We start from the raw sequence: 25,725 nt of genomic DNA on the forward strand, positions 1-25,725 counted from the left end.
CCCTAGACTCTGGGGGTTTGTCAACCTTGAATGCCTTGTTATGTGATCTTTGGACTCATTTTGAACAAATGGCCAGTTGAAATTTCTATCAGATATATTTGGGGACAATAGACCAGAAAGAATTCCAACTGAATGAGCCCATCTTGAAGTTTCTATAATAACTCTTTTGATACAAAGTAGCCTACCCTGTCTAAAAATGAAAGAAGAGACCTACCCCCTGGTCATGTTTACTCTTAAAAAAGGCACTAGAACTTTTAATTACTAGTTTGGTGAGCTTTCTCCAAATTTTATATGATTACCCTTTCTAAAAAAGTGTATATGCCCTGGGGGCATAACTTACAACCCTTGCCCTGAAGGTTGTGGGGGGGGGGGTTGTTGTTGTCATCCTTAAAGACATAATTTCCAGACCTTTCAATCACATAGAGCATGATGACTTCCTCATAGCTAGAAGTGCTTGTTGCTCTCCAATCCATTTTGAATATTAAAAGGGCACTAGCCCTTCCAATTTCCAATCAAACAAGCCCCTTTCATGGTTTGTACACTACCTCCTCCTATACAAAATGCACTAGTCTAGACAAAAATAAACAAAAACTAAATAAATAATACATCATGGTCACATTACTCTTTACTTAGGCAGCACTATTTTGATACTTATAATAGCAAAAGAAGCTTGTCTAGAAACTTACCTATTAAATATTCTTAAGATATAGCCAATGAAGATTTGTTTAACAGACCTAGGAATAATTGCAAAGTAGATTAGGCTAGCCAACCCCATGAATATTGGAAGATTTAGCAGATATTTTGAAAACTTGAAAAATAGTAAGTGAGATTTTATTCTAGACTAGTAAGGATAGCCTAATTATTTTAAAGACAAAATAGAGGATCTATGAAATATCTTAGAAGTCTGCACCCTTGGAAAAATTTGTAAGGCAGCAAAGACAAGACTTACTTGGTAATGTTTGCTTGTCGAAGGTTCCAAAGTCTTAGAAACCTCATTATATAAACGAAGGGCTTCATCTAACAGTTCAGAAACTGTCTTATCATTGTCGATTTGGTTAGCCATGCTTTTTGGATTTAAAATTTACTATTCTTGCCAGTGTTGCGCAATGCCTGATTTAAAGTTCCACCGCCGTATAAGTAAGATAAGCCGAAGTCGCCATTTTTCTAGTGAATATGTGCTAAATCAATAATTTCCCATAAGAAAAAATCGACACAATGCACCAAAAACCAGAGCTTGTATTAACTTCTGTGGAACCATTCATTGAAAAGCAGGCCTAAAAACCTGAAAATCGCAGTTGACTAAACTTTGAAGCTAAAACTCTGCTCGAAACGTCACAGATGGAAGACACCACCGGCTTGGAGAAAATATTTACAGGGCGCTAGCGAGCTGCCTGTGTAATCTGCGTGGTGGCACGCCACCGGTCTCTGTGCATTTACCGACACATGTTTGTAGTGATTTGCTTATTTTGGTATTCCAAATAAGCTACCGTACTAACTTACTTTTTAAGAATCTATCGACTATGAGCTCCAACAAAAAAATCACAATAAGAGCTTTCAATATATTTTAAAAATAGACACTTATAATAAAAAAGCTATATGGACAAATTGCTTTAATACCACCGTTAGCTTGAGATGATACAGCTTGGATATGATTTTTGAGTTATTAGAATTTGTTTTATACAATACTTATATAAGATTTGGTGGTGATTTGTACAAGCAAATCGTGAGAATTCCCATGGGGGGGAATGCCAGCCCATTTATAGCTGACTTGTTTTTAAGTCAACTAGAATATAAATATATGATGGATAAGAATAATCCAAATAATTTAAAACATGTTTTGTCAAATAATAAAAGATATTTAGATGATATTTTGGTCTTAAATTGTAGGGATTTCATTGATATTTCTAAAAATATATATCCAACAGAGCTTACTCTTGAACCTAGTCATGGCGCTGGTCATGAAGATCATTTCTTAGATTTAAATGTAAATATTTGTGATAATAATAAACTAAGTTTTAAAATGTATAACAAAACGGATGATTTTGATTTTGAAGTGATTAGTTTACCATTCCCTTAAAGTAATATACGCTCAAATATCACATATTCTCCGTTTTTCTCACAGTTACTTCGTTATGCAAGGATTTGTAGTAATTATATTTATTTTAAAAATAGATGTAAAATCTTAAGTCGAAAATTGATATCAAAAGGTTTTTCTGCAAATAAATTAACTTGGCAATTTAAAAAAATTAGTTTTCATTATAACGATCTTTTAAATAAATATCAAAAGAATTATCTGGAAATACTTAAGGAAATTTTCAACTAATTTCGAAGGTTCGACAAATGATGATGCAGCGCCATTTATTTTGAATTGTGTTTCTAATAGAGCGGATTTTTTTTTTTAAATAGCCACATGGTAAAGATGAATTCTATAATTGTTTAGTTCATTAATTTTTTTTTTGCAATGTGTTAATATTTGTGATTTGGTAAATTTTATCATATTTAGTTTACCTATTGTTGCTAAAAAGAGGGATATATTAACAGGATAAGCTTGTTTTGATGTTACTTGGTTGTCTTACATTTGCTGTTGTTTTTTTTCATAGGGATGTATTTTGGGGGTGATACCTGACACGGAGATGCCATGGATATTCTCTGGTAGCCACAACACTTGGCTGGGTAGAGAATTTAAAGTGGCGAAACCCTATAGGCCAGTTTATTCTCCTGATGAGCTCTTGTGTTGGGTTGTTGCCTCTGAATTATTTGTCTTTATTATTTTTTCTATTGTTTGGTAAATGACGACTTATACTTATTGACGACATGACTGCCTGTCCATGGATTATTCTTTATGGTTGATTGTGTTTGGCTATGCTGTTTGACCTATGTGATTGTATGGATGAGTAGGGTTAAGGCCTCATTCAAGTGCTGGTCTATATTAATCACTAATTTAGGAAAACAGTCTTCCTTTTCTCCTTCTGTCTCTTTTTTTTTTTTTTGTGTTTGTGCTGTTGCATTGGTGATTTGTCTTTTCATGATATATATATATATATATATATATATATATATATATATATATATATATATATATATATTATATATATATATATATATTATATATATATATATATATATATATATATATATATATATATATATATATATATATATATATATATATATATATATATATATATATATATATATATATATATATATATATATATATATATATGAATTAAAAAAAGGGAATAGTTGTGGGAAAAGTCAAAGTCATGGCCAATTGTGGAAAAAAGCCAAGACAGATTGTCCAATTAAGTGGGCAGCCGAGTCAAGGTTAATTTTACCCCTTTGATGGCCGTTGTTACTGTCTCCCATTTATGCTACTTTATACCTCTCCGTGCATGCGTGTCCCTTCACAATGCGGAACTAGAGTCGTACCTGTTGGAGGTTCTCGCTGGGGAACACACGCAGGTTGACTATGGGTTGACTTACATCAAAATTTTCCTCTCATGCATATCACTCCACAATGCTGAACTAGAGTCCACCCTCTCATGCTAATTCACGGTGAGTTGGGTTCAACCTGTTGGAGGTTCAAACATGTTCATTCACGGTGGGGGAAACAATATATTGAAAAATTTGAAATATATTGAAAAAAATGTTTCTCTCAGGTTAATTCACGGTGGGGGAAGGGGGAAGCAGATATAGTGACAAATTTGGCAATCTATTTACAACTGATTACCACCAAAGAAATGAATATGAATGGAAATAAGAGTCCAATTCAAGCCTACAAGAGCCTCCTGCAATCTGCCTCGACTCTTATTCAAGTGAACTTGCAATTATACACCAAGGGATATATATATATATATATATATATATATATATATATATATATAATATATATATATATATATATATATATATATATATATATATATATATATATATTTTTAAAAAATTAGCCACATGGTAAAGATGAATTCTATAATTGTTTAGTTCTTTCAGGTTTTTTGCAATGCGTTAATATTTGTGATTTGGTAAAATTTATAATATTTAGTTTACCCATTGTTGCTAAAGGGAGGGATATATTAACAGGATAAGCTTGTTTTGGTTTTACTTGGTTGTTTTACATTTGCTGTTTTTTTTTTCATAGGCATGTGTTTTGGGGGTGATACCTGACGCGGGGATGCCATGGATATTCTGTGGTAGCCACAACACTGTGCTGGGTAGAGAATTTAGAGTGGCGAAACCCTATATAGGCCAGTGTATTCTCCTGATGAGCCCTTATGTTGGGTGTTGCCTCTGAATTATTTGTCTATATTATTTTTTCTATTGTTCGGTAAATGACGACTTATACTTATTGACGACATGACTGCCTGTCCATGGATTATTCTTTATGGTTGATTGTGTGTGGCTATGCTGTTTGACCTATGTGATTGTATGGATGAGTAGGGTTAAGGCCTCATTCAAGTGCTGGTCTATATTAATCACTAATTTAGGAAAACAGTCTTCCTTTTCTCCTTCTGTCTCCTTTTTTTTTTTTTTTTTTGTTTGTGCTGTAGCATTGGTGATTTCTCTTTTCATGATATATATATATATATATATATATATATATATATATATATATATATATATATATATATATATATATATATATATATATATAAGATACATTTTGCAGTAGTCAATTATCATTCACCTGTGTATTACAGCAGCATAAAATTCCGTGATCGCCCGTAAATTATACATATAATTGATATCACTAAGCGCTACCTCTTTCTTGTCATCAGTTAAGAATCCTATTGTCCTAATCCGAATATAACCATTGCAAAACATGGATTTTAAGTTGGCAGACTGTTATATTGTTTTTAGTCCTGTCTATCGACTTGTTGTAATATTCAAAAGTATGTTTACCTTAAATTACCTTAAATTGCATTTGCCAGCGAGATAAGGTGGTAGATCCTCCTGTAGTTCTCGCTGGTGGTGAGTGATGAAATTATGTTGGCTTAGCTTCCCAGTCCAGCCTCCACTCGGCCCTCTCCCAGTCCCTGTCGACTCCAGCCTTGAAGGATTGGGGAGTCTCAGCTTGGATGGTAGACTCGGATAGGCTATTCCAGAGGGGGACCATCCGAATGGAAAAGAAACCACGTCGTTCCCTTCTCCGACATCCAGGCAGGTGAAGCTTAAGACTCTGACCTCTTGAATTGTTAGCCAAAGAGGGGGTGAAGATCTGGTTCAGGTGACCGGATTTGAAAATTTTGCGTGCCATGATCACATCTCCTCTATATCTTCGATAGGTGAGGGTTGGAAGTCTCAGAGATCCTAGGCGATCCTGGTAAGGGACATTATTTAAGCCACGGACCAGTTTGTTTGCTCTCCTTTGGACACTTTCAAGGGCTCTTGTGTCCATTTTATTTTGGGGAAAGGCCAAAGTCAAGCCAAACTCAACGTGGGGATGGACAAGGGATTTATAAAGTTTTATAACCACACATGACTTTCTGGTTACAAAAGAGCGCTTAATGAGCCCGAGAGCTCGATTAGCTTTTGCAACCTGAGCCTGAGTGTGGCTGTGGAATTTTAAATCTTTGTCCACAATGACGCCTAAGTCTCTTTCCTCGGCAACTGCTTCCAACTGATCACACCCTATATGGTAGGGATGGTGGGGGTTATTATGCCCTAAGTGCAGTACCTTGCATTTTGTTGCATTGAATTGTAGGGCCCAAGTTGATGACCAAGAGGATAGCCTGTCAAGGTCCAGCTGAATGCAGGCTCTTTCTTCTTCAGTTTCAGCAGGCCCAACCTTACAGTCGTCAGCATATAATGTTAAAAGGTTGCATAGATAAGTTGTACAGTCGTTAATATATATGCTGAACAACGTTGGCCCAAGGATGGTTCCCGGTGGGACGCCGCTTATAACCGGGGAAGTGGAGGAGAAAACTGGATCGCCATTATCAGTGTAGATCATGAGACGTTGAGATCTGCCAGTTAGGAATGCTCCAATCCAATCAATCACATCCTCATGCACCTGATAAGCTTTAAGCTTCAGCAACAGGTATGAATGTTCAACTTTGTCAAAGGCTTTGGCTTGGTCGAGTAAGATAATGTCTACCGGTTTACCCATATCCAAAATTTTAGTTGCATGATCATATGACTGAATAAAGTTGGTGTCGATTGACCTGCCCCTGCGAAATCCATGTTGTCTATCGCTAATAAGTGTATTTTCTTCTAAATAATTTATAAGAGCATGTTAATGATACCTTCCATGATCTTGCAAATGGCTGAGGTTAGGCTTATTGGTCGATAATTTCCTGGGTCATCCTTGTCACCTTTCTTAAAAATTGGTATAATATTTGCTGTTCTCCAATCATTTGGTACTGACTTTTTGGCCAGGGACATGTTGAATATTCTGGAAAGGGGGAGGGAAATGTGAGCAGCAGATTCTATCAAAAGCCGAGGGTGGAGATTATCAGGTCCAGCAGCTTTGTTGGAGTTTAAACTTCTTAGTATTTTAAATACATCTTCTTGAGTAATGATTACAGGGGACATTGGGTTATGTACTGTTACAGGAGGTATGGTTGGGAGTGTAATGTCAGGTGGCTTAGAGGTGAAGTTTGTGCAAAAGCTGGCATTCATGCAATCAGCGATTTCTTTCGGGTCAGTAGTACTGGAGCCATCTGATTTTTTTAGCCTGTTGGTGCGTCGACGGGAAGTGTTGTTAGCTGTAACATAGCGCCAGAACTTTTTTGGGTTTTTCTTTGACTCATTTGCAATAGATTCTTCATGGTCTTGGATAACTTTTCTTGTCATGTTTCTCAGCTTGTTTCGGAGCATGGCGAATTTGTTATGATGGTTGTCACACTTGCATTTTAGGTAATTATTCCATGCTCTATTTTTCTTTCTGATAATTTTCTTAATATTCCTGGGAAGGTATGGAAGAGTCTTTGGTTTATCTGACCAACAAACCTTTGTATGCTTCCTACATGCACCTAGTAAAGTAGACTTAAAATGATTCCAACTAGATTCAATGTCTGTCTCATCTGATTATCCCTCATCCCAATTTATATTAGCTAGTTCTTCACGGATTAAAGCATAATTGGTAAAAGTTCTCTTAAGTTTATCGTCCCGACTATGGTTAATATTAACGTCATTCATTATACAAATGTGGTCACTTGCACCAATAGCTGGGAGGTAACAAGTGGAAGTAATCCTCTCAGGGTCATTTGTAATAAGGAGGTCAAGTAATGATGGTTGTTGTGAATGTCTAAATCTAGTGGGTTGCATTATTATCTGAGTTAGGAAGTTGTCAGCAAGGGTTTGGGTGGTTGTGTAGGAGGGGTTATTAGGGGGTGAGTACCCAATACCATCAAACCAACGAACTTCTGGCATATTAAAATCACCATAAAGCACAAGTGATGAATTTAGATTACATAAGATCTGTATTACGTTAGAAACTGCTTGGTGAGATACTAGTTGGTTTGGAGCTGATGGGCTACGGTAAAGCACACCAATATTCACAATTTCAAATCCAATTAGAAGTCTAACTAATACATGTTCCACCCAAGTATTAGTAGGTTGAGAAATAGAAAAATCAATTTTATCTACCTTAATTCCAAGCCTAGTGTAGATAGCCACTCCTCTTCGACGCAGGTTACTATCTAGGTTGCTCAGGAGTAAGTATCCAGGGATTTGAATATGTGCGTCATCCAATTTGGGCAAAGAGTTCTTAGGACACGCCTCACAAACACAGAAAACATCTACATCCTTTTCATAAAGTAACACTTTTAGTTCTGAGAGTTTTGTCACTAAAGAATCAATGTTTGTATATAATATTCTTAGTTGCGTCCGTTTTCTTTGTCCGACTGGGCTGTTGCTAGTTCCGGCTTTTGAACTCTGATATGGATTTTCGTCGCCCGAACTAGCGGTGACGTAGTTGGTCTCAGACGACTCAGATGCAGCACTTGATGGAGAGACAGAGCTCAAAACCGAAGCCGCAGAAACAAAGGTTGAACTTATAGAAGTATTTCTGGCTAGGCTTGATGCATTATTTACACTATTTACAAGGGATATGGGTAAGTCTAGTGAACCATCGAGCGAGGGGGGGGGAGGACTCCCTCCCCCCGGGGGATCACGTTTTTTGACACGATGGCGCCATCACGGATGACAAGGTTTTTTACACCGGCTGCTGCACGCCTCTTTATCTCTTCAATTAGTTCTTTCCTTCTCTGGCGGTCTTCATTGGATGCATCAGCAAAGAATGAGATACTCCCCCTCCTCTCTCTTGAGGCCTTCAATATATCCATTTTTATTTTGTAGTCATTTATAGAAAAAAGGATTGGGTTGGGTCTGTCTATGGTACTTGCATTCTTACCATTAGGTAGACGTTTCAAGTTAGTAATAGCCCCGACATTAATTGAGTATTCATCTTTTAAGTAAGTTGATATGAACTGAGCATCGTTGGTTTGCAGAGGAACGCCATAGGCAATCAGATTAAGTCGTCTTCTGTTTCTGTATTGCTCTTGTCTCACTATTTTGTGGACGTCTGTTTCGAGACGGGTGGTTATAGAGTTTTCCACAAGTTTCTGCACATCATCTATGGAAACCTTTGATTGTATAGCCGTCTCAAGCGTTTCCACCTGAGCCCTCACAGTGTCCAAAGAAGTCTGCATATCAGATCTGAAACCAGCAAACATGTCACACATTTCACTACAATGGGATTCGAGAGTGCTTTTCACTATATTTGGAACATCAGGCTTACTGGAACCTGCTTTACATAATGGGCATGTCCAAATACTTCCAAGTCTTTCATTCATTTTGCAGAAAATGTTGTATTCGGCTCTACTCATTCCTAGACATGTTGCACAGAGCCATTATCACATTCATCACACTGAATGGCTGGCGAGGACTCACTCAGAACACAACCAGAGACAGCACACTTATCAACTCCTTTTTCGGGTGTTGCGGGTTTTAGGCGTTTTGAGCTATTGGACGCCATAATTTCAGAATGAGCGGCAACGCTGGGCGGAAAATTCAACACTGATAACGCTTAATGAAGAACGGGAAGATGTGCAATTCCCTGGAGAATTTAAATTAAAATGAATTGCCCAAAAGTCTTAATATATCAATCACAGCACTGAGGTAGGTCCCTTAAATCAACACCTAGGGTAACACAAGTCCAGAGAAAATGCAAAAAACAAAGAAAAACAGTTTTATCTCACAGTTTAATACATATATATCCAGGGTTCAAAATTATGCAACCACATGGTATTGTTATTGTTATTAAGTTTTTGTTTGTATACAAATATGTTTGTATGTGGGGTTGAGTTATCTTTTGCTCATCTCGTTAAAAGTATGCTTAAGATCCTTGGTAGCTTACAGGGGCGGTTCCAGGATATATTTATAATTATTTTTATAATTTACCAGCATCACGGAATTTCATGCTGCAGTAATAAACAGGTAAATGATAATTGACTACCACAAAACGTATCTTTTATAAGTGCTGGTCTATATTAATCACTAATTTAGGAAAACAGTCTTCCTTTTCTCCTTCTGTCTCCCTTTTTTTTTAATGTGTTTGTGCTGTTGCATTGGTGATTTCTCTTTTCGTGATATATATATATATATATACATATATACCTAGCCCATTACTTATACATTTTATTTTAATTAGTAGCAATCCGGTCAGTTCCATACCCCTCGACTATCCAGATATGGACCTCTCTTGCTCCCCCTCCAGTAAAAAATGCTGTATCGTTTTGGATACTGGCCTTTGGATGGCTGTATCCCAATACAAAACAGTTCTTCCACATCAGGTATACATTTTGAATTATAGAACTATGTTCCCGTTCACTGCTACTAAGTCAGTAATAGTGATCTTAGTAATAGTTTTACCCAAAACTAACTTCACCATGAAATCAGTCCAAATATCAATGATGTGAAACTATAAAATAACCAGCTACTGTGAAGTGATATATCCGTAATCTCAACTTGTTTTGCTTCAAATATGCAGGAGCATCAATGGTAGAATTGTATAGAGTTACAAGAAAACTATGTAGAAAAATGAAAAATAATTTAAGAAAAAACGTATTATTTCTTTATTAGGTTGGCAACTTTTCAGATCATCCTTGTAAATATTAATAGATGAATAAAAGTAACTGCAGTAAGTGGTAGTATTGTATCTTCAAAATGATCAGGTGCTCATGATGTTGAGGTATCAATACCAACGTTTCAATGGCTATCAAAGCTCAGCAAAATAGGAACTGCTCCTTTTATTTTGCCTCTGGTAACAACGATGGTGAAACTGTGATTATTGGAGAGTCTCATTGTATATTACTACTACTACTATTAACAACCCACCACATTAACAAACTGCCTGAGGCCAATACAGCGACGCAAACTCCTCCTCCTTCTCAATCTATTCAAAGCCTCTCTAATTACACCCTCCCAGAGATTTAAGAGATTAGTTACTATTTCCTTTAAATCTCTCTTCACGACATCCTGCCACTGCAACCACAAATGACATGCTTCTCCTTTAGCCCTAGAAGCTGGGTCGAAAAGGACAATCTTCGGCAATCAGTCATCCTTCATAAGCAAAACATGTCCTAGCCATCTCAACCTTTCTCTCATTATAGCCCTAGAAATTGAACCGCACATTTAGTACATCTGATTGTTGGAAACATGGTCAGTCAACCGGGTGCTCAGAACACTCCATAAGTAATTTCACTAGAATACATCTAGCAAGTCTTTGTCTGCTTTTTAGAGCACCCATGCTTCACAACCATACTTTACCACTGTCATCAATGCAGCCTCCAATATTCTAATCTTTGTTTACAAACTTATCTTCCTATTCTTCCAAACTTTTTTCAACTGTGAAAAACACATTGAGTCTTGATTATTTTGCCTTCAACAGCTTCCTTGCTCCTACTGTCTTTACTAACAATACTTCCAAGGTAAATGAAGCTGCCCACCTGATGAATCTTTTTGTTACCAAACATCACCTTTTCTATTTACAATATTTACTTATTCTTAGCCTTAGTTACTTAGTCTTCTTAAAATTAATTTTCTAACATATTCTAGTGCCCTGAACTCAACAAACTTCTAAGAGTTTACTTATTTTGTTCACATTTTCATCTAGGATGCTTAAACCGTCAGTATATTCCAACTCCAGGAAAGTTCTTCTTCTTCCCCATTTGATTCGTGTTCTCCTATTGCCTTCCCTATGGTCTCTAAGAGAAAGTCAATCAAAATGATCTTTGTAAATGGGGACAGAACCAAACCCTCCTTAAATTATAATTTATAAAAAAAAACTAGCTACGTCCTATTTGTGCAAGTTACATCAAGTGGCTTGTTACAAACTTGCTTGTTTCAGAGGGAAAAAACGAACCTCAATAATAATAACAATGTCTTATTTTGGTAAGATAATAAACAATAAATATAAATTACTAATTAAACTAAAAAAAAAATGAAAAATAAAGTAATAACCATACCTGAAATAAACAATTCCTTCCAGTCCGAAGGTATTTTTAAATCATGCTTTTTATACGACCGCTCTTTTACTAGAGCACTCAAACTACTTAGAATCTGAATACTTAAAGGATACTAGCAGGCTCTTATTTCCTGAATTCTAGAAAGAGTTCAAGAATTCAAAGAAATTCCAGAAAATTCCATTTGAACAATGGAGAGATACCACGTATTAACCTTTTATTTTAATATCCTTAGATAATGTTCTTATGTTAAGTTAATTAATAAAACAAAACTGAAAACAAATTTGGGCAGAACAAAAAAAAATATAAATTAATGAAAAAACAAATGCAGTGTTTCATTAGTAATTTTTATCGCTTGTTTTTCTACTTGAAATTTCTTTGTTTTAATCATTTTGACATTGCAGTAGCAATTGGTTCTTTGTTTTTTGTTGTTGAAGGTGTTCTTTTCTTTTTTATATTTTGCTCATGTTAGTTTAGTGAAGAAAGACATTCTTTTTTTTATAGCTAACTGTTTGTGAAAATTCTAGAGAATATATGATTTGGTACACAATTTAAAATTGAAACTAATATAAACAATACACAAAAGCTCAGACTTGTACAAAAACGAAGTAAAAAACTTCCTAACAAAAAGGGAATAAGAATTACTACTTCAAATAAAAAAAAGCTTAATGGCCAAATAAAAGCTTAGAATTATTTTGAGTTTCATGCACAAAACCCATTGTTGATGCGGTATTCCTTGTTTTTCTTCTTTTTTCTTTTTTAGGATAATACTTTGTCCTTTTTATATATTTTAGAGATTAATGTTTACTATAGCTGCAATTTTTCTTTTCTACTGATAAGCTTTTATTGAAGATATTGAAAAAACAAATTAAATAAACCTTATAATATGAAAAACTTGGATTGTTTGGAACCCTTTATCTACTGAGTAGAATAACGCAAGGAAACAATAAACAAAACAAAAATCGAATTTTTACCAAACGAAATGCTTAGGAAAGACCAGATTTGCTTTTCAGTGACGAGAGCCCTAAATCTTTTACCCCCCCCCCCCAGTACCCATCTGTTTACCCAGTACCTAGTAACTGTCTATTTAGTATACTTATGCCAAAAAACCAGGATTTTCAAGATTCCATTTTTGTTTGTTTCAAGATTATGAAGTTTCCAGGCAAGGCCGTAGCTAGGATTTTTTTTTTTTTTGGGGGGGGGGGTCACGAAGATTTTTTTTTTGGGGGGGGGGGTACAAAAAAACTTTCAAAGACGCATTAAATATGTGTTTATATGTATTTTTGTTATGTTCTTACGAGTCAGACGGAAATTTTGGGAGGAAGGGGGCTCAACCCCCTTAAATGTGGTATTGTTTTCAGGGCAGTCCAACATGTTCCGTCAGTGTTTTTGGGGTTTCAACAAATTTATTGACTTTGCTTTATTAATCAAACTAATTGCCGTAAATTTTAATAATTTACTTTTAGTTTTATTTGTTTATTGTTATTAATTGCCATTTTTGAGTTTTAACATTTTTAAATATTAAAGTACTAAAATCATGAAAATAAGGCCTGATTATGTGAATTATTTCAGTGGACATTCACATTCAATACATACACACTATTCATACTATGCATAGTATACATACTGACACAACTATTCATATGACTAAAAATAATTAAAAGTTTAGGTTTCAATATTTGATGAAACATATTGATGTTAAGTTTGACAATTTAACTTTAACTGTGAACGCTCATCATTATTTATTGACAAGGAGCAGGAATTTGGCATTTACAGCTTGTGATAGTTGCTTTTAAAAAACAGTATTTTTCTAATTTCCATGCTTGAATTCATACTAAATTCTTCAAAAAGCACAAGAATAAAGATTGCCAAAAAACATGGGCCAGAGCATAACAAAATTATGTGTTTCCACGTTGTCCAGTAAAAAAACAAAAAAGTGTTAATTTTCCTGAATATACGGTTTGCGTCTTTTTTTGGATCAAGGAGGAAATTCCTGGCTGGTGAGCTTTTACTTAAGTTGCTAAGGACAGTAACAGTGAAGTCTATTTGTTGAAATTGGTACGTTTTGCTAGCGTGTGGTCTGTTTTCCAGCGCTAATTAAAGTTAAAAATGAGTCCAAACCACTCCAACTTTTTGCCAATTTTGAACTCCAAGTAAAATATGATCTGTACAGTCTTAGAGTCACCGGGCTTATTTCTAGCCTCGACAATTCCTTTGTTGCTTTCAGTATTATCTACACTTCACTGAAATTACAATGAATGTTTAAATTTGTGAAAACCATCCTTTTTTGAATTTGATATAGCAATTATGTTGTTTCGAGTTAAATATGGGTTGAATTAAAATTAAATTTAATTGATACTTTTCTTAGAATAGTTAGCTAAAAATTTTTGTCAGCCAATACTTTTTTTCTCCATGAGCAGAGGCATTGCTAGCCCATTGTTTGCAGAGACGGGGGGGGGGATAAATTCTAAAGACTGGTTGGCCATTTTTCTGACTGATCCGAGTTATATTGGTATTAAAACTAGTTTAATGACTTTTTTATATTTATCTTGTGTCGTATATTTGCAAAAGTCTATTGCACTAAAAAAAAGGAAAAAAAAAACAACTGAGTCAGTAAAGTACTGATGTTTGTCGTCTATACTCTACTGAGTGTGTTTTTTATCAACTGGCTGAAATTATTGGGGGGGGGTGTCTCCCCCATAAGCAATGCCCCTGTCCACGAGGTAAAATATAATTGTTTGCTAACATTTTTAATTAACAATTAAATATTAGAAGAAACCTTTATACCTTTAAAAAAATGATAAAAGACAGCAAAAAGAAAAAACACCAGTAAAATATACAAACCAAGTTTTTCTTATGGTCTTTTATTGTCTTTCTATTTTGGCCTTGAAGACGGTTGAGTCTCGGCTGAATTGTTTGTATTGCATTTTAATTTTCACTGGCTGGAAATATCCTTATTTTTCCTTGTCTTCTTTTTTAGTTTTGTCTCATCTAGCAATTCAGCTTGGTACTTCACTAAAAGTCTAATGAATTGTTTCAACTTGTGAACATTCCCGCTTTCAAGTTCTGATAGAACTATTATATTTAAATTGGGCTGAATAAAAAGTTAAATTTAATTAACGCCCTTCAACACAATAATTGCTGGTTAATATTGTCAGTTGTCCTTTAGTTACTCTAAGTCCTTCAAATTACTCCAAAGGGAATTTTTGATTCGACTGTCTTACCAGTGCTAGTGAAAGGTCGAAATGAATCTTCATTACTCCAACATGGAAGATTTGAACTAGAAATAAAAATTTGATTATAAAAGTTCATGGAGTCCTCCTGTTCATTTCATTGCTTGTGACTTCCTATATGGCTTTCAATGAGATGTGCATTTCACTGAAAACACAGCGATTGTTTTTATTTATGAACATTCTCATTTCTAATTCTAAGATGTGTAATAGCCTACTTTTTCCTTTATTCTATGATACTACTTAGAGTGATAACCTTTCCCCAGAGTTGGTTTTTAGGGTGATCTTTGATAGGTTGTTTTTATTTTGTTTAGTTTCATTTTATTTTAACTTTATCATTCATAAGCTGTGATGCTTATGTACTTTTGTCTTTTGTTTATGATGGAAAGACAATGTGGTTTTCGTCGCTATTTATATAACGTCTTTTGATTTGATTCAAATTTTCCCTCTATATTCTCCCAAATTTTCACTTTCACCCTTAGTCTTAATAGTTTTAGTATCTTAGTAGTGGTGGTAGTAGTTGGAACATAGTAGTATGCACATGTTGCCTTTTGACCAGTTGAACTACCCCTCATCATACCCTAGTAGTTTCACTTCAACACAGTAAGCCACCAAAGATATTGCTGATATGCCCTTTTGCAATTTGTATGCACATAGGATGTTTCGATTTAGTTCAACTTTCCCCTCAACATTTCCTCAAATTTTCATTTTAATACCCTCAACCTTGGTAGTACTTGCTACAGAAGCAGTAACTGTGGTAGTATTTGTAATAGCAGTAGCCATAACTGAGCATAATTGCATCCATTGCAGCCGAATTTTAATTCAGCGTGGCTTTGGGGACTACTAACATATTTGAGGAGATTTTAACAAATTTTTAAGTTTTATAGTTTCTTGTTAACTTAGGGGGTTTTCAGAAGATTTTAATGATTTCATTTTTTTTATTATGGCAACTCTGGTGACGACCTATTTCAAAAATATTTTCATGCCTTTTGTGATCAGGATCGTAGGCATGATTTAAGTCTAGCAAGGGGTTCTCTAATTTTATTTTGTCAAAATGTTTATCTTGATGCAGGATTCCATTTCTGAACAAGAGTCAACCTCGAAAATGAATCCAAATTTCAAAAGGAAAATCAGATTTGCCACATAGTTGAGTCAACGTAGCCTATTATTAAAGTGTTTGCAGGAGCAAACTTTAAAAGGATAATGTAGTCACATGTATGATTTTTCACAAGCATAATATGGAGAGAGCTGAATGCTTTAGTACTATCTCTGAATAATCAGCTGTAACAAAACAAAACAGTGTCCAACATTCTTTGAAATGAGTCTAGAGAATAGCATAGTGAAGAAGTATTATATTGTTGAAAATGAGGAAACTATAGGCCTCTGGATTAAAGAATGATATTATTAGGGGAAATAGAGAAAAATAAAATCATTGAAGGTAATGTCATGCCCCTTGCTTAATATTTTTTTTTATTGCAATAGCCTACAGCAGAAGAACATAGATTTCTAAGATCATTCTTAAATGTTAAATAATTTGGCTTGAACTTTTTTAAACACTGTCAGTTGACTCTTCTCCAAGAAAGTAGAGGAATTAGAATTTGGTTCTAATAACAAAGTAATAAAGTTGCCTAGGGGAATTTTTATTTTTACTTCATTTGTATAATTAATAAATTTAAAACTTACTGGAAGTTGATTTAAAGGATTTTTTTCTACAAAAAACTTGAAGTTAATCCTCAGAACTGCGTAAAACTCTGAATAATGTACTTTTTGCTATCTTAAAAAGGGACTTGATTAGGAAAAGCAAACTTCTAGGGATGGATCTACAGACTAAAGTATGTCCAGAGAAGGTATTTTGAAGTGTTAAGATCATCAATATTCTATGATATTCCTGTGAAGTGATCACAGTAATGGAAGAAACTCATTAATGAGGCAGCTACAAGGATTTTTAACAAGCCAGCAATCAACCACCTTTCTGCAACATTTCCAAAATAGGCCCTGTTGGAGTTAGAGAAGTTAGAGCAACTTTTTGTATCATTATTTGTAATAATCACCTTCATTTTACCTTCAGTTGGCATGCATATCTGACATGAAGAAAATTAGCACATTGAACAACATCACAGCAGAAGAAATTCCTAGAATACTATTCTTAACTCCATCAAAGAGTGTTTCAATTATTTCAAAATTATAATTGCCAAGTCTAGCAGCATATACAGTTATTATGACAATATGAGTATAGTGTATCTTGAGAAAAAAATATAGCTTGATCATGTGGAATACACAAAGTCATACATTTTACCTACCTTCAAAGGTAGAAGATATCTATCTTCACTCCTTCTCCCCCTGAAGGCACTGACCTTTGATGACCTTTAAAAATCTTAATGTTATAAAAGTGAAACCTTGCAAAATACATGTTCTCCTAAAACAAAGTACAAGAAAAGTGTTCTTATCTTTACAACTTTGTTTAATCTCAATTTATGAGTTTTCAAAGATCTACATATAAATTTCCTAAATTTAGAAAAATCCATTGATGTAGCTTCAAATTCTACTCAAATAACAGGAATCATATTTTCAAAACTCAAAAAAGAGGAAAAGGAACTAAAAACTGAAAATTAAGCTATTATGTTGTTTTGTCAAAATTCTAATAGGAAGACTATAGACCTGTCAAGTAGGCAAATTACTAAGACTTAGAAACAAGATGAGGGTTAACATAGTAGATTGGCAATGCCTTTCTAGGGCATGTTTTTGGCCCTGGGCTCATTGCTGAAAGTTTCATTTTCCCACTCTCATCCCTTTCAAAGATAGTAAAAAGTAAATTGTCTAGAATTTTACTTTAAACTGAAATGGAACAATAATTACACTAAATATGAGGAACTTTTTTGACTTCTTTACATTTTTTTAAAGGACTAAAACATAACTAGCCTAATGTTTTTCAGTATCTTTCTTTGAATTTTGTTAAAAATAGCAAGATAATGTTAAATTATAAGCATTTTGTTATTCTATTGCTTTCCTAAAACAAAACCTAAGATTTGGCAGTTTGTTTAGAATATTTCAGGGAGTAAATTTTTGTGACAAAGGGAATTTTCCATGGAGAAAAATCTAGTTATTATATCTTTGAGGATGACCCCTCACAGTCCCTAGGGGAAGGACTGCAAGGTATGAACTTTGTTCATTGTTTGCATATGGTATTGGTTATTGGGAAGTATATGGATGTTATTCAGGGAGGACTTTTCTGGTGGAGGGCTGGGGGCTTACTATGGAGGAATTTTTATGGGGGAATTTTGCAGAATTATCTAACACAGTAAGAAATTAAATTAAAAAAAGTTTTCAACTGAAAGTAAAGAACAACATTAAAACTTAAAGCAAACAGAAATTATTACAAAGCCTATATGAGGAGACCTCTCCTCAGTACCTTACTCTCTACACTAAAGTATTTTTTAGAACTTGTAAAAAAGCTCAAAATCAGCTGCCTTTGTGTTTCAGGACTCATTCTTAAATAAATAGAATAAAAATTAATAATCTAGTGTAAAGAGAAAGGTATTGAAGAGAGAACAGCCCCTCATATGCATAATGATTTCTGCTTCTCAAGTTTCAATGTTGCTCCTTATTTTCAGTTGAAAAAACTTGTTTTTTAATTTAATGTTAGTTTGAGTCAATCAGATCATACCTAGGATTTTCCAATAGGCTGAAAAATTCTATGAAAAATTCTGATTAGCTCAAATTGGCACTAGCTAATTCTTGATATAAGGGAAGTTTCATTGTAAATGGACATTAACAGCATTGATACTATTAGTGTTGCAACACAGATCTAAAAAAATAGAAGACTCCCCCTCCTCATATAACATAAAAAGGGAAGACGACCTTCCCCAGAGAAGAACTGAAGTTTCTTCTCCAAACAGCTTCCTATATTCTCTGCTCCAGACATGAAATCTGCCTCTTAGCTTTGATTCCATGTTCCTTCAATCACCATAGCCGAGTCATTGATCCATCAAACACAGATAAATAAAGATATTTTCTATTCAAGAACCCTACATATATATATATATATATATATATATATATATATATATATATATATATATATATATATATATATATATATATATATATATATATATATATATATATATATATATATATATATATACATATATACATGCATATATATACATATATATATATATATATATATATATATATATATATATATACATATATCCTCCCGGAAAGTTATGATGTTGGTAGACTTCAGGATGAAAATTTGAGAAAAAAATTCCAGGAACAGTTGAGTACTAAACTTGAGGGTTTAAAATTTAACAATGTGGAAGATGGATGGAATAATTTCAGAAAAACAATTTGTGAAGTTGCTGATGGTGTCCTAGGGAAGAGTGCTAAGACAGCAACTAGGAATATTAGTGAAAAAGCTTTAGGTTTAATAGAGAGTAGAAGGGGTTTGTATAAGAATTATCTGAGCGATAGGTCGTATGAAAACAAAAGGAATGTAAAGAAAGTGGAGAAAGCATTAAAATATGAACTAAGGAGATGTGAAATGGAGGCGATGGATAAAATTGCTGAGGATCTGGAAGATGCGGCTAGACGGCATAATAGTAAAATATTATACTGGCATGTTAATAAATTGAAAGGGAGTAGCCGATCCGGACTAGTCCCAGTTAAAGATAGAAATGGGGTCACAATTAGTGATAAGGAAAAAGTTAAAGAAAGATGGGTGGAACATTTTGAGAATGTGCTAAACCGAGATACAGTTGCAGGAAAAGATATAGATGAAAATGAAAAAGTTTGTGATACCTTGGATGTGAAGGAAGATTTGTTTAGTGAGGAAGAATTAGCGACAGTACTAGAAGGATTAAAAAATAATAAGGCCCCAGGTGCTGATAGTATGATTAATGAGTTCCTTAAATATGGTGGCTCTGAGGTTAGGAATAAGCTACTGAAGATTATGAACATGATTTTTGAAAAAGGGGAAGTACCCAATGATTTTAGGAAAACCTTAATTAAACCACTGTATAAGAAAGGTGACAAGAGTGAATGTCGGAATTATCGAGGCATTAGTCTGGTCTCTGTAGGTAGCAAATTACTGAGTAATATGATACTTTTTAGACTGAGACATGCTGTAGACAAAGTTTTAAGGGAAGAACAATGCGGTTTTAGAAAAGGTAGAGGATGTGTCGACCATGTTTTCACTCTTAGGTTAATAATTGAGAAGTCCCTTCGTTGTCAAACACCTTTGGTCCTTAGTTTTATCGATTATGAGCAAGCTTTCGATTCTGTTGATAGAACAGCGTTAACAAAGGTCTTATCGTTATATGGTATACCAGAAAAATACATTAAAGTGATTTGCGCTATGTACGAGAATAATACTGCTGCGGTTAAGGTAGGAAATGAGGTTAGCAACTGGTTTTGTATTAAATCAGGAGTTAAGCAGGGTTGTGTTCTATCCCCCTTTATATGGATCATTTTGATGGACTTTGTCTTAAGGAGCACAGGAAAGGCAATTGGAGACCATGGAATCAAATGGGGAGGAAGAACGCTCCTGGACTTAGATTATGCTGATGATTTAAGCATATTAGATGAAAGTGTGAGCAAAATGAATGAATTTTTAGAGGTTTTACGAGTTCAGGGTGCTAAAATAGGCTTGAAAATTAATGTTAAGAAGACTAAGTCACTAAGGTTAGGAATAAGTGAAGATGAACAGGTGACCTTAGGTAACGAAAAGATTGATCAGGTTGGGAGCTTCAGTTACCTTGGTAGTATTATTAGTAAAGATGGTGGGAGCAGTGAAGATGTTAAAAGTAGAATAGCTAAAGCTCAGGGTGTTTTTTCACAGTTAAAAAAAAGTTTGGAAGAATAGAAAGATAAGCCTACAAACCAAGATTAGAATATTGGAAGCTACAGTGATGACAGTGGTCAAATATGGCTCTGAAGCATGGACACTCCGAAAAGCAGATGAAAATTTACTAGATGTTTTCCAGAGAAATTGCCTACGGATTGTTCTGGGTACCCGGCTGACTGACCGTATTTCAAACAGTAGGTTGTACGAAAAGTGTGGTTCAATCCCGCTTTCTGGGGCTATAATGAAAGAAAGGTTGAGATGGCTAGGCCACGTTCTACGGATGAAGGATGACAGATTACCGAAGATTGTCCTTTTTGGCCAACCGTCTGGGGCTACACGGAAAGCAGGTCGTCCTTGTCTGGGTTGGGAGGATGTCATAAATAAGGATTTAAAGGAAATGGGAACTTCCTGAGAGGGTGTAAAGAGGGAGGCTTTAAATAGATTAGGTTGGAGGAGGAGCGTGCGTAGCTGTGTTGGCCTCAGGCGGCTTGGTGCTGCAGTTAGTTATTAGTAGTAGTAGTAGTAGTATATATATATATATATATATATATATATATATATATATATATTATATATATATATATATATATATATATATATATATATATATATATATATATATATATATATATATATATATATATATATATATATATATATATATATATATATATATATATATATATATATATATATATATATATATATATATATATATATATATATATATATATATATATATATATATATATATATATATATATATATATATATATATATATATATATATATATATATATATATATATATATATATATATATATATATATCCTTCAACAAATATATTACCCTGCTATCATAACTCAACCCCCTTGCCCAGGGCTCTGGGGGGTTGTGCCAACCTTAGAGGCATTGTTATATATTCTTTGAACTATTTTGATCAAAATGATTATCTCACAATTTCAATTGGATGTGTTTGATGAAAAGAAGGGTAGATATTGGGGGGCCTAGTTGCCCTCCATCACTTTTGAATCTTAAAAGAGAACTAAAACTTCCAATTTTCAATCAAATGAGGCTCCTCTAAAGTGTATACAGCCATCCCCTCTGTAAAAAAACCTCAAATGCCACCAAAGCATAACTTACAACCCTTACCTTCAGGCTCTGTTTTTTTTTTCAACCCCCAAAAGCCTTGTTATATGATGTTTGGACTATTTTGAATAAAATGGCTATCTCAAAACTTCAAATGGATGTATTTTGGGAAAATATGTCATATGTGGGGGGAGGTAGTTGCCCTCCAATCACCATTACTCTTAAAGTGGGCATTGCAACTTCTGATTAGCAATCCAATGAGCCCCCTCTGAAGCTTATACAACTACACTTTCTTTAAAAACCTTATCTGCCCCCATGGCATAAATTACAATCCTTGTCCTGAGGGCTTTGGGGGTCGTCCTCAGAAACATAAGTTCCTGACCTTTCAACTACGTTGAACAAAATGGCTATCTCAAAATTTTGACTGGATGTGTTGGGGAAAAGTATGGGCATGGGAGGGGGATCAGCTGCCCTCCAATCACTTTAGACTATTAATAAGGGCACTAGCTCTTTCAATTTCCAATCGAATGAGCCCTTTTCAAAGCTTCTACTACAACTCCCTCTATAGGAAGTGCCCTGGTCTAAAAAAAAAAAATAATAATACATTGTGCCAGCATCATTCTTTACTTAGGCAGTGCTATTGTGCTGCCTATGAGTAAAGAAGATTAGGTTGTCAAAAAGCATTTTGCCGCAAAAACAGTAAGAAAATATTAAATATGCAAATGGACCTGTTGCATAGCCTCCATAAAAAGGCCAAAATTTCATAGTTTTGGTCCTCAGAGACTGGTGTATCTATTATTATCAAGAGTCATATAGGATTTTGGCTACTGTTGGGCCAAGTTGCTCATTACTTATAGCTCATTACCACAACTGTTTGATGAGAATTTTCAAACCTATAACTTCTTGAAATTTCTTTTCCTTGTAGAAAGCTATTAATCAGATCTACATTTATGGTTTTATAATGAAAAAAAAAAAACAACCGATTATGAGCTTATAAAAAAAAGAGAAAACTACAGTTCTAAATCTTATTTTTGAAATTCCAGAAAACCCCTATCAGGGGCACAACTTGGGTTTTGAGTTTGAAGGGGGATATAACGAATGTGCCAACAAAATCTTCACTGTGCTGATAAAAGCAGACATAAGCTAAATAAACTAAAATCATAATCTCAATTCCAAGGTGTTGCAGCGCCGAGACCTTGGGACTTCGAGGGAAGTCTTCGCCCTCCTAACCGCGCCCCTGCCCTCATCCCTTGGAGGAAAAAAATCAGGGTTGCTATTGATAGACATCATCATCAATATGTTAAAATTGAATTTTTTTTTTGATGGGGATGGGGTCCCTGGCAACCAGCAGTAACAAGGTTCTACCTTCCCGTGGATTTCATTAGTGGTGTAGCATCCTATTGATGTTCACCACAGGCTTACACTTATTAAAGTGATCCTTGTCCTTGACTTTTTGAAAGCACTTAGATGGTATTGAAGTAATAGATGCAGCTTTCTAACGCTTTTTTTTGGCTACTTAACTTCAACTAAAGTTTAGTTGTATCCTGAGACATTGCCTGTACCATGTCATGTAATGTAAAGGGGGCATATGACTTAATAAGAGAGGCATCACAAACAACATAGGTGGATCGTTTTTTTTCCTTTTTTTCTTTGGTAATTCAGCTAGTAATTGCCTTTTTCAATGTTATGGCCATTTCAATATTCTTTTATTTTACAGATGTATTCAGCTGAAAAATTAGTTGTATATAAACCAGAAAGACTTGAAGATATCTGTTTTGCATCTGCCTATAAAAGTATTATTTGTGACCTGGAATTGGCATATGAGTTTCTAGCAATAAAGGACACAGAAAAGTACAAACACTCAACCCTCTTACCTTCTATTTGCAAAGCAGTGACTCCAGATAATATGGTTAAAACTGTAAAAGAAAGAATGGATCAGCTTTGTGGGACTGTTGCAAATAGATTTAAGCAAAAGTTCATCAACAAGGCCTTGTCTGATAGATCGTTTGCTCATCTGAAAGAGGATGTGCTGCTTGACGTTTGTATAGATGATTCCTGTGATGAGATTGAGCTTCAGCTCCCGTTGCAAGTCAACTGGCAAGTGCAACGAAACTTTGTTCGAATTCTCAGTCGTTTGCAATATGCTCAAAAGATAATTATTAAAGTGGGCAGAGACTTTGAAGATAGATATACAGATTATTCAAATAAACCAGTTTATGAATTTTGTAACTGCTTTTCGTGTTCATCAGTAGATGACTGTTTAAATATCATTAGTAATTTTGCTTACCTACAAGTAATAAAATTTACTGGTGTTGGTAGGATCCCAGCTAAGGACTGCCAAAATCTGTTTGAGAGTCTTGGTAAAACTTGTCATTTCCTTGAGGTCTTCCATATGAATGACGTGATTATTCCCAGTGATGCACTGATACATTTAATACACAAAGAACCTTCTGTGATACTGAAAACATTTTCTGGTTTATGTTTTACACAGGAAATGCATGAGAAACTTGCCATGAGAAATTGCGATAGATATTTCCATCCTTGCTTCAAATCTTTAAGTGACTTGGAAGTGCAGTGTCATTCATTCCATTCAGAAGTTCCATTCATTGACATAGCTCAGTTAATTGCTTTTTTTATCAGTAATCTACCTAATCTAAAGTACATCGATATTGGAGGAAATTTTTCAGGAGTAGCAAATGGTAAGCTTCTCCCTCTCTCTCTCTAATTCTTTCTTTTTTTCTCTTTCTCTCTCTTTCCCTCTCTTATTCCAGAGCAAAATATTCTTGACACCCAGAAATGGAGCAATAATTTTGTATCTCAAATTGGCTTATTATATCAAAATTTTTCATAATATTGAAAACTAAAATAATTGATTCAATAGAACCTTTTCAGAAAAAAACGGAAAGAGTCATTCTAAAACTTAGAATTAGTAAAATTAAGCTGTAAAACAACTGAAACTTCAATCAAACAGAAATTACTATCAAGAAATAAATAATACATACAACAAACAGACACCAAAATGAATAACTACATGAAACATAGGAATAAAAGGTAGTACCATAGATGAACAAATGAAATTTAAAACAACAATGAATTAAAATGAATGATTATGTCAGCCGGAAAACAAATAGAATATAGCCTACCATAGATGCAAGTAGGGTTAATGCTGTCCTAAACTCTCTACTGACAAAATGCTATTTACACTTTATTGAAAACAAAATCTCTTTATAAAATTTTTTCTTATTATAACATTGAAAATAAAAATTACTTTAAAAAAAAAAAAAGATTTTTAGAAATTAATGTTATAATATTTCAAACAGTCGATTTATTTTCATTAGTCTGGTGTGCAGTAAATCTTTATCCATATTTACTTCCTTACACGTTCCTGTGAAATGTGTATAACACACCTGGCCACATTGCGGGTTGTTGGCTGTGTTTGGCATTTTCTTCTTCATTGAAAGAAACTAAACTACAAGCATCATCAGGAGCATTATCCATGATTCAAAATGAGAAGGAAGCTATTTTAAAGGATAACAATGACTTATATTTGAATATGAAGTTGGCTGAATCAGAAAATGCGAATTCGAAAACTGATATTGCTGAAGCCATTTCAAAATATAAGGCTCAAATTGAGAAATTCAAATCAAGTGGCAGTGTCTTCAAAAGAGTTATTTCGTAGAAAGGCAGAAACTGAAACAGGAGCTGGATCAGCAGACAGACAGAGCAGGGCTGCTGGATGTAGATCTACAAGTAGCATTGAAGACCATTGAGAATTCGAAGAATGATCTGAAGAAGTATGCCAGATATTTACAAACTGAAAACGTTTACAGCTGATATGAATGAAAAAAAGGTAATTGGCGGTTTTATCTTATTTTGTAGCTCCTGAAAAGAAATGAAAAAATTAATGAAAATCGATTGAAATGGTATTTATTTTCATCAAAATGAATATAAAGAATGTATGTTTGATAATTTTATACTATTCATACGTAATTGTACTGTCATACTATCTATAGACAAAAAATTAAAGTCATTCTGAATAAAAATGGGAAAAAATGGAATCAGTAGAACTTCAAGAGGATCATGGTCC

The 25,725-nt window shown here is 34.3% G+C and overlaps 1 protein-coding gene across 6 annotated transcripts in view; it reads left to right on the forward strand.

Moving 5' to 3' along the window:
* The first annotated feature begins 9,013 nt into the window (after nucleotides 1–9,013).
* LOC136037401 (uncharacterized) overlaps nucleotides 9,014–25,725 on the forward strand; it is a 30,062-nt gene continuing 13,350 nt past the window's right edge. The window contains exons 1-2 of one of the 6 annotated variants that reach the window (XM_065720171.1): nucleotides 9,014–9,126; nucleotides 23,356–24,337. In XM_065720171.1, the coding sequence (XP_065576243.1) occupies nucleotides 23,356–24,337 (982 nt within the window). In that variant the 5' untranslated portion in view covers nucleotides 9,014–9,126. Of the gene's footprint in view, nucleotides 9,127–9,288; nucleotides 9,445–15,669; nucleotides 15,732–15,769; nucleotides 15,917–16,010; nucleotides 16,140–23,355; nucleotides 24,338–25,725 lie in introns of those variants that run through there. The other 5 variants (XM_065720154.1, XM_065720162.1, XM_065720189.1 and 2 more) reach the window with 5 other exon arrangements.

The sequence above is a fragment of the Artemia franciscana genome, chromosome 2, assembly GCF_032884065.1.
Source record: "Artemia franciscana chromosome 2, ASM3288406v1, whole genome shotgun sequence".
Taxonomy (NCBI): domain Eukaryota; kingdom Metazoa; phylum Arthropoda; class Branchiopoda; order Anostraca; family Artemiidae; genus Artemia; species Artemia franciscana.